The sequence below is a fragment of the Maniola hyperantus genome, chromosome 16 (assembly GCF_902806685.2).
Source record: "Maniola hyperantus chromosome 16, iAphHyp1.2, whole genome shotgun sequence".
Taxonomy (NCBI): domain Eukaryota; kingdom Metazoa; phylum Arthropoda; class Insecta; order Lepidoptera; family Nymphalidae; genus Maniola; species Maniola hyperantus.
The window spans coordinates 404,889-414,982 of record NC_048551.1 but is presented as its reverse complement, the minus strand read 5'-3'; the positions used below and the strand labels follow the sequence as shown (position 1 = coordinate 414,982).

Below are 10,094 nucleotides of genomic sequence, written 5' to 3'. Positions count from 1 at the left end.
CCAGAAATTTTACGCGGACGAAGTCGCGGGCAACTGTTAGTTAGAATATAATTTTGTTTGTGTAAAAATTAGCAAGTCACTGACGCGCCAACGTGCCTAAAGTAGGTTTTACTTCAAAAATACATACATTAATACAAATACTTTGATTTGATGATTACCACATCAAATCAATCAATTCATTCATCAAGATACCTACTAATTTATCGACTGAGGTAATATCGAATCACTAGATAATTATGGTATTAATAGAAGAGAAATCATAAAACAACTTAGTGCTTAGTTAATTACTGACACCGACCGTCGCGATGAAGACGATTATAATTTTGGTGGCAATATGCCTTGCTACTGTTGCGTGTAAGTTGTACTTATATCATTTTTATTCATCTTTATCCATCGATATAAATGACAAGATATGCCCAAGCGAACAAAATTTTTCACGGTTTTGGAACCAAATAAATCAGCGCCACCTCTTAGATACTATTGAACGAGCCGTTTGAAATCCAGACGTCACTGAGGTTGCATTGGTGGTAAAGCACCACTGAGTCGGTGCCATTTTGTTTGTTCAATAGTCCTGTCCATATGAAGTAATATATATCTCAATGTCTTTATCACAAAGAACTAAACAGGTATCTATAAGGAACTACAAGCTTGGCAGATCGGGTTGAAATTTGGCATGCAATAGCTACTATGACGTAAACATCCGCAAGGATTTTGGAAAATTCCACCCCTAAGGGATGAAATAGGGGTTTTAAATTTGTGTAGTCCACGCGGCCAATGTCGCAGGCGTAAACTAGTTTGCTTTAATCCTACCACTACTAAAGAAGCAGGAAAAGCAAGTAACACACTCCACCAACACGGAGTGAATAAGCAATTTTTAGGCAAGCGCGGTCCACCTTAGGCTGCACCATCACTTATTATTTGGAGTGTTTTTAGTCAAATGCATGGCTATATAGTTAAAATAGACAGACAGACAGGCAACAGAGTGACATTAATAGGGCGCCATTTTTACCCTTTGGGGACGGAACCGTAAAAAAGAATTCAGTTTTTTGTTCCACCTGTAAAAATTTCGTGTAATCAAAGCGTTTTGTTCGCCAACTCCTTTGTGCACCATTCCAGCGCTCCCTCGGCAGCAGGAGAGGATCATTGGGGGCTCGCTGGCCAGCATCAACTCGTACCCGTTCGCCACGGGGCTCCAGATCACGTCCAACGGCGTCAGGTTCCAGCACGCATGCGGCGGCACCATCCTCAACAACAGATCTATCCTCTCCGCGGCTCACTGTTGGTTGTAAGACTATTTTTTTACATTACTATAGTTGAGCCATTACAAACGTGCGAACTGAGCCATAAAGGTGGTGAGAATGCTAAAGAAGTCGTTATCGACTAGCGACAAATCCTTTTTTACTGTTACACACAACACCAGAGTATCAGGTTCTAATTCCATAAAGCCTGTCAGTGTGAAACAGAGGTATGATAAAAATGATTTATGACTCAGTTCGCACGTTTTTAATGGCTCAACTATAGATGATTTCCGTGAAAGCGGTGATAACTTATACCACGTAGATGGAGACGAGCTAATATGAAAAGAAACCGCACGTCCTTGGTCGCAGATAACGGACATAGGGCACGTTCACATTATGACCATAATGTTAATCTTGCCTGTCTCTTGGGCTGTGCGGACACCAAGTTTAACTCGCACTTTTCCCGTTTTTCCATTATGAGATTTGGAACGGGACCCTCTAAAAATTGGTTCTGCATGCACTTTCCCTTTTTTCAGCCGCAATCCTACCGCGAATAGATATCGGGTTCGCGTTGGTTCAGCCAATTCCAGCAGCGGGGGCTGGCTGCACAACGTGGCGCGCCTCATCGGCCATCCTCAGCACAACATGAGGACTCACGACAACGACATCGGCATCATCCGAGTGTCCACGGCCATCCAGCTCGGCAGTGCGTCAGTGCGCGCCGGGTCTATCGCTCAAGCTAACATCAATATACCGGACAACTCGGACGTCATTGCTATCGGATGGGGAGTCACCAGTGTAAGTTGAGGACAGGAGGAGTTACAATGACGTCACAGTTCAGGACAGTTAGGGAACTGCTAACAAAACGTCAAAGCTTCGATGTCACTGGCAGGCATCAAATGTACATTTGACACAGGTAGCCCTAAGGTATCCCTATTTTTCTTTGTTCTTACGTCGCCATATCATTTGACATTTCGTCTATTCAGGGTCAAACCGAGAGTCGACGTCCCACTGTCCTCCACTAATACATGGAGAGGCCAAATTGAACAAACCTGCGTCAGTATGGCCGTATCAGATACGTGCACTCACGAAACAATCTCATCAATTCATTTTGATTTGCGGCTCTACTTAATTGAATCTCTTCCCTCCGTCTAGCTTCAGAGCGTCGCTTTTCAGGCCGAAATACCTACTATATTCCTACATGATACTAATTGTATCTAGTCAGGTGAAACTGAAGGTAGGACTGTACGTGTATGAACGACCACAGGCTAAACTAATTAATTACATACAATAAAGCTAAGCTTTATTACTTTGGCTTTGTTACATAGCCTTTGAGTCTTCTCCGTGTTTTTACTCAACCGTAGGTATAGTATGTGACAGATCGAGAAGGCAAACGGGGAGGGAACGCCCTGCACATCCACGCAGCCCCGTGCTAACGTGACGTGACGTGCGGGTGTGCGGAGCGTCCCCCGCCTCATACCCCGATTGTCATCTCGACCTGTCGCGTACAAACTAATTAGCAAACAGATAAATAAGAAACTGAGCTAATATTACATTGATCTCTGTTTAACATTTCACTCTGTGTGTGTTTTTTTTTTTTTATTGATCACGTAAATTTCACTAATACATTTTAAAATAAACAGTTCGCCATCCTCTGGAAACTGTTAAAGTTTATGTGAGGATGGCGAGTTCGCGTTATACAAATTTAACAAAATCTAGGTAAAAAACTGTTGTAAAAATTAAAAGCTGTTAATTAGTGCATATTTGTACATATAATTGCTGTTAGCTTCACATGTTAGCTTCACCCACTCCACAGGAATGCATTGGATTTATCTTGTTATAAGTGGATCACCTTAAGTATATTATCCATTTCGCCTATTGACCCTAGTCTTAAAATAAAAAAAATAGAATCGAGAAATTATTGTTTGGAAAAATTCGCGAACCAGTAGTAGTAGCCCGCCGCATCGCTCTGTCTTTGAACAGCGCGATTGTCACGTGATGCTAGACAACTACTAATGTTTCTCACAGGTTCGAGTTTGTGTCAAGATTTTTTTTATCAAAAAAAGTACCTAGTTCTCCAAAACACACAAGTGTAGTCTATAGTACTGCTTAAGATAGTAGACTTTAAAACCATTAAAATTTCAACGTGTATAATATTTTTTATTTAATTTTAGCAACATGCTCAAGTGAGTTCAGAACAACTTCGCCACGTCGGCCTGAGGACGACCAATCAAGCCAGATGCCAAAGCGCCTTCGGAGGTATTACCCTTTGAGGAGCTGGCGAACAAAACGGTGTAATTGCACGAAAAGAGAAGGAGCAAAACTTAAAGAAAGCTTTCAAAACTATGCTGTAATTATACCGTTTTGATCGAAATCGGGAACTTTGGACTCAATTTTATTACAGTTTTAGGCCGTTTTGTTTGGTAATGAATTTGGGCTTGTATTCAGTAATCGAACACACTTTACGTTCGAGTTTAGCAGTGTTTAGCACCGTTTTGCTTGTAAATAAGACCAGATTAGTATTTACGTGCTACTCCTAGTACTCGGTTTCCTAATTGGTACTTTTTGGCTAATACGACAAGAATGACGACCTCTTGACGACCTCCCTGGCGCAGTCGTGAGCGCTGTGGTCTTATTAGTGGGAGGTCCCGCGTTCGATTCCTGGCAGGGGTTTGGAATTTTATAATTTCTAAATTTCTGGTCTGGTCTGGTGGGAGGCTTCGGCCGTGGCTAGTTACCACCCTACCGGCAAGGCCGTGCCGCCAAGCGATTTAGCGTTCCGGTACGATGCCGTGTAGAAACCAAAGGGGTACGGGTTTAATAAAAACTGCCATATCCCTTCCAGGTTAGCCCGCTATCATCTTAGACTGCATCATCACTTACCATCAGGTGAGATTGCAGTCAAGGGCTAACTTGTATCTGAATAAAAAAAAAAAAAAAAAAAATGGCTCACCCACTACCATTTTAGCATACTGATGGTTTAGGCTTTGCCCATGGTATTCCAATACAAGTTATCCCTTGATTGCGATCTCACCTGGTGGTAAATGATGGTGGGAAGGGGCACTTGGGTATGGCAGTTTCATTCAACCCGTACCCGATAACCGATCGGTTTATAGTTTCTACGCGGCATCGAACCCGAATCGCTTGGTTGCATGTCTTGGTACACGGTTCCCACCTTTGGACCGTCAGCACCATAAGACCACAGCGCTCACCACTGCACCAGGGAGGTCGTACAGGTCATTGTTATCAATATATATAAAATTCAAAGTCCTAACTGACTTACTGACATGTATATACCAACGCACAGCCTACCGCTGGTCTTGGTTTTGTAAAGAGTAGGTATCCACTAAGAAAGGATTTTTCGAAATTCCAACCCTAAGTGGGTTAAATAGGGGATGAAAGTTTGTATAAAATTTCGCCATTTTTCAAGGTATTTGCATGATAATAATTATTATTTGGATTTTCGGTCACACATAAAGAAATACGTGTTCCAGGATTTTTGTAAATTTAACCCTCATCTCGATTTTCCAAATTCCACCCGAGCGAAACCGGGGCGGGTCCGCTAGTTTTACCAAATAAAATAATTTCATTTGTTTCTAACAGGATTTCCCATTACTGCGAATATGCTGTGTGCCAACTGGGAAGCCGGCGGGCGTGCCGCGTGCTTCGGCGACTCGGGCACAGGCCTCGTCTTCCGCGGCGTGGTGGTGGGCGTCTGCAGCTTCTCGGGCACCGAGTGCGCGAACGGGCGCTGGCCCAACGTCTTCGCGAGGGTGTCCCGATATACCGCCTGGATCAGAAATAATTCTTAAACAATTAAAAGACATTCTGAAGCTAAATTAAAATTGAAACTTTTTTATTTAAATGAACTTTTACAAAGTGCTTTTGAACCGTCAGATGAATCTACCATCTAGTAGCGACACCTTTTTGCAGTAATCAAAACTACTTTGAAAGGCCAATATTAAAATGCAGCTCTAGACGCGGGTTCGATTCCTGCCGGTTCGCAATTTTTGATATGTATTTTAAATTATTTTAGAAATTTCCTTGAAGTGTAGGTAAAACAATATAAAAATTATAAAATATAGTATAGATTATTTTGTTACGTTTGTTTGGAATTTGGATACTTACAGCCATCTTACAGCACATAATAAATATCAAATGAGCTAGCAATCAAATCCGTGCCGGAAACCGGGCATTCTTATCTGACGATTTGGCGCTAACCTGTCGAGTGACGTAATGGCGGCACCCACACTTGACTTGCACTGCTCACTTGCGAGTGAAAGTTAATCCGATTCAGACGAGCATCGGCTTGTACACTAGCGCTGGTTTTAGCAAGCGTTTAGAAACATTCCGCACGGACGACTAGTCGCCCGACAACTAGGTCGACGGCGACCGTTAGAATCTGTAAACTATAATAATATGGAAGTCGCTGTAAGTATACGCACGCAGTCGCCGCAACTTCGGAGAATCTAAATATATAAAAGGAAAAGGTGACTGACTGACTGACTGACTGATTGACTGACTGACTGACTGACTGATCTATCAACGCACAGCTCAAACTACTGGACGGATCGGGCTGAAATTTAGCATGCAGATAGCTATTATGACGTAGGCATCCGCTAAGAAAGGGTTTTTGATAATTCAACCCCTAAGGGGGTGAAATAGGGGTTTGCAATTTGTGTAGTTCACGCGGACGAAGTCGCGAGCATAAGCTAGTCCCATATAAATTACAAATTCTAGGGCTGCTTGTATACGCCCGTTGTTCACCGGACAACAGACCGTTATTTGCCGGACTCGCAGTGTTGTATACGCTATAATGAACGTATGTATGTATGTATGTATGTATATACTTTATTGCACCACAGAAACACAAATGACAGGTTACAAAAAGAAATCTTAATAACGTATCTTAATAACGTATGCACATGCACCGGATAATCCGTAATTTAATATTGAAAATGTGAAAGTGTGTATGTCTGTCTGTCTGCTAGCTTTTCACGGCCCAACAGTTTAACCAATTTTGACGAAATCTTCGTTTATTTACGGTCCGTTGTCGGGTGGCAACAACGAACGCATACAAGCCGCCTAGCAGTCACCGTTAAGTACTTGTAACAGGCGACTAGTCGACCGTGCGTAATGGGTCTTATAGCGTCATCATCACGTCAACCCATCGTCGGGCTATCTATTGATGTCCGTTTTTCCTTATCTTGAAGAAAAGGTAAACAAGTACATATTAAACGCTGCCCATACGACCGACGATATGGGGCTTATTATCACGAAATGAGGAGGAAGAATCTATTTATGACATACAGCATTGCATACAGCTTCATTTTTTTAAAATAGAGATAGTGAGCAAACGAGCAGGTGGGTCACCTGATGTTAAGTGATTACCGCCGCCCATGAACATTTGCGGCACCAGAGGAACTGCCGATGCATTGCCGGCCTTTCAGGACTTTGGTGGTCCGCCCCTTGAATAACCCCATGTTGTAATCTAGTGGGAACACCGCCGATGGGAGTTGGTTCCTCAGTTTGCATGTGCGTGGAAAGAAGGATCTGGCGCAGCGGTAATTTCTAGTGAGTAGGTACATGATTTACCATTCAGCGATTTGAGTTAAATTCTTATAAATTGTTAAGAATCTCCAACGGCAAAAACCGCTAGTGTAATATGTTCAATAATTTAAAAAGTAATCCAGTGCATGACCTTTGGGCCACTGGCACTCTCGTTGCGCGGAGTTGAGCAAGAGTCGCGAGTCGCGACCGAGTCGCTCTATCGCGAGTCGCGACCGAGTCGCTCTATCGCGAGTCGCGACCGAGTCGCTCTATCGCGAGTCGCGACCGAGTCGCTCTATCGCGAGTCGCGACCGAGTCGCTCTATCGCGAGTCACTATGTCTTGCATTTTTATTGGTGTTCACACCAAGGCGTGAGAAGCCTCCCACCAGTCCAGACCAGAGAAAATTTAGAAATTAAAAAATTCCAAACTTCCCCTGCCGGGAATCAAACCCTGGACTTTCCACTAATAAGACCACAACGCTCACCACTGTGCCAGGGTTGAAGTCAATGCCAAGTCCGTTCCAATCCAGTAGCTTGAAGACGTCTTCCAAAGCGTCGGTAGAAAGCCTCGGGGAGAATACGTTTCCCTGTCGCAATGATAAAGAAGAAACTATTCTCCCGCTGATGAAAGAAGAAGAAGGCTAGGTGGACAGCCGACATCAAACGAGTCGCAAGGAGCCGCTGGATGGCGGCGGCGCAAGACCGTGACTATGTGGATGTCCCTACAAGAGACCTATGTCCAGCAGTGGACGCCTTTCGGTTGATTATGATGATGATGATTACAATGGAATCTGCTCGTCCCAGTTTGTGAAGTATTTCAACACAACTAGTTAAACATATTAAAGCGGCAAGCCTGTATGGTAAGACGATTACTTTGGATGTGTAGCCATAATTATTGCAAAATTTTGTTTACTTTTAATGTAAAAATTAGGGCACCATTGCATTGCCTACCTATATCATAAACATCATATTATGTGGAAATAGTAATTAATGTTGATTTATGTCGATTTTCTAAATTAAAATCCATACTTAATATTATAAATGCGAAAGTGTGTCTGTCTGTCTGCTAGCCTTTCACGGCCCATCCATTCAACCGATTTGGACGAAATTTGAAACTCAGCACTGCGCCAGGGAGGTCATCGAATACCAATAAGCTGGCAATAAGTAGGTAATTACCTACGTAGATTAAATTCGCTAACACGTGCGATGACGAAATCCATCAAAGTTCAAACTACACACGTCAGTCAAGTCTAGTAACTGGAGCAAGTGGCTAGAACGCGCCGGTCGAGTGGCAAATGTCGCAACTCGATATCACTGCTCGATCACTGACTTGCGCCGCTGTCAACTTTGAAGGGAAACATCTTAACGTATTAGTTTCAAGTTAACTTGATAACTTCGTTTCGTAATACATTTTGAATTTGGCTATAATACCTACGAAAATCGGTCAAGTGCAAGCAGGATTTGGGCACGAAGGATTCCGTACCAAGCAACGTAGGTATAGGAAATAACTTTTTTGAATTTTTTCCAATTAGGCTATTTCGAATTTTTTATTATAATAGGTCACACGTTGTGTGAAAATTTTAACTCTTTACCTATTAGGTACGGTTCACGAAATACAGCCCGCTGACAGACAGACGGACGGGCGGACGGGCAGCGGAGGATTATAATATTTTATTTTATTTAATAGGAAGCCAACGGTATACAAAGAAAACTAATTATGACGACTTATATAAACTTAGGACTATCAATGTATACTCACTTACAGGCTAACTCAACATGCTTAACTAGAACTTCTCAATAGAATAGCTTAAAGTAAGACATTCTTTGTGTACCTAAAATCTATAACAATTAAACTAATTACCTACTCAATAAGTTAAACATACAATAGTTCTTACAACTAACAATAAAAACTACAATTAAGACTAACAATAGTACCCTACAATTTCAAAATGAATCTTTAAATATTCCACAGTAGGATTACTATAGAATATTTAAAGATTCATTAGGTGGTTTTTAATAGGGTCCAGTTGGCACACTTCGGGTACGGAACCCTAAATATAGCGGTGATAGCGGCCTCCTACCGGGGGTTGGGAATTCGACCACACAGGGGCACATGCCCCTAACTTTTCGTAGCTAAGTTCATTTTAGTTCTGCCAATCCAAGAATCCTTATTCCTGGAATTCCTTATTCCTATATACAGGAATCAATTCCTGTTTTATCGTAGACTAGCTTGCGGCCGCGACTTGGTCTGCGTGGACTACACAAATTTCAACCCCCTGTTTTACCCCTTTAGGGATTGAATTTTCAAAAATCCTTTCTTAGCGGATGTCCACGTCATTATAGCTATCTGCATGCCTTTCAACCTGATCAGTCCAGTAATGTGAGCTGCGCATTGATAGATCTGTCAGTCAGTCAGCTTATCGTTTTAATACAGCTGATAGTATCACTAAAGGGACGTAGCAGCATTCGTAGAACTCCGTGGCGCCATCTGAGGGCCGTAGCTGAAAATGTATGATCTCTAGATCCTGTGTTTGTGCAAAGGCATAAAGCATTATGCTGAACTGAGACCTTTTTACACGACTGTCATAAAAAAGGATTGTAAAGTTTTTAGGGTTTATGTAATACTAGCTGATGCCTGCGACTTAGTTCGCGTGGATTTAGTTTTTTAAAATTCCCATGGGAACTCTTTGATTTTCCGGGATAAAAATAGCCTATGTCCTTCCCCGGGATATAAGCTAACTCTGTACAAAATTTCATCAAAATAGGTTGGATGGTTGGGCCGTGAAAAACTAGCAGACAGACAGACAGACACACACTTTCGCATTTATAATATTAGTATGGATATGGATATATGCGAGTCTCTTTTTTCGACCACAGTTTCTAAATGCCTTATAAACAGATTTGGATTGAACAGGATTGGGTATCATTAGGATCCTTACATCATCCCGAGTGATACTGAGTATTTTTTTTTAATCCAATATGGGGGTACAATTCCACATTATTTTGTCGCCACAGTATAGCGTCATTGACAAATGTAGTTTTTTGTACTTTTTAGTTCATTTTTGGCCGGACAGCCGGGTTTTGTATTTTATTTTAAATCACGACTGTTAACAAAATAAATGTAATTTTAGGTTATTCCACACAATTACTTATATAACTGGTTATTTCGGCGCATCTTCTGCTGGGAGCGTTATAGTAAATTATTGAAAGTGGAAGCCAAAATTGCACATTAGGTAAGCACTATAATTGCACACCTACTTCCTATTTTATTTATTATTTGGTTTGCATACAATAAGTAGTTTTTC

At 41.9% G+C, this 10,094-nt stretch overlaps 1 protein-coding gene across 1 annotated transcript; it reads left to right on the top strand.

The window, feature by feature from the left end:
• Positions 1 to 305: 305 nt before the first annotated feature.
• Positions 306 to 5,050, top strand: LOC117989722 (trypsin CFT-1-like). Its single transcript, XM_034977133.1, has 5 exons — positions 306 to 354; positions 1,117 to 1,285; positions 1,775 to 2,036; positions 3,413 to 3,497; positions 4,842 to 5,050. Exons 1-5 carry the CDS (start codon positions 306 to 308, stop codon positions 5,048 to 5,050), a joined length of 774 nt encoding a protein of 257 aa, XP_034833024.1.
• Positions 5,051 to 10,094: the final 5,044 nt, after the last annotated feature.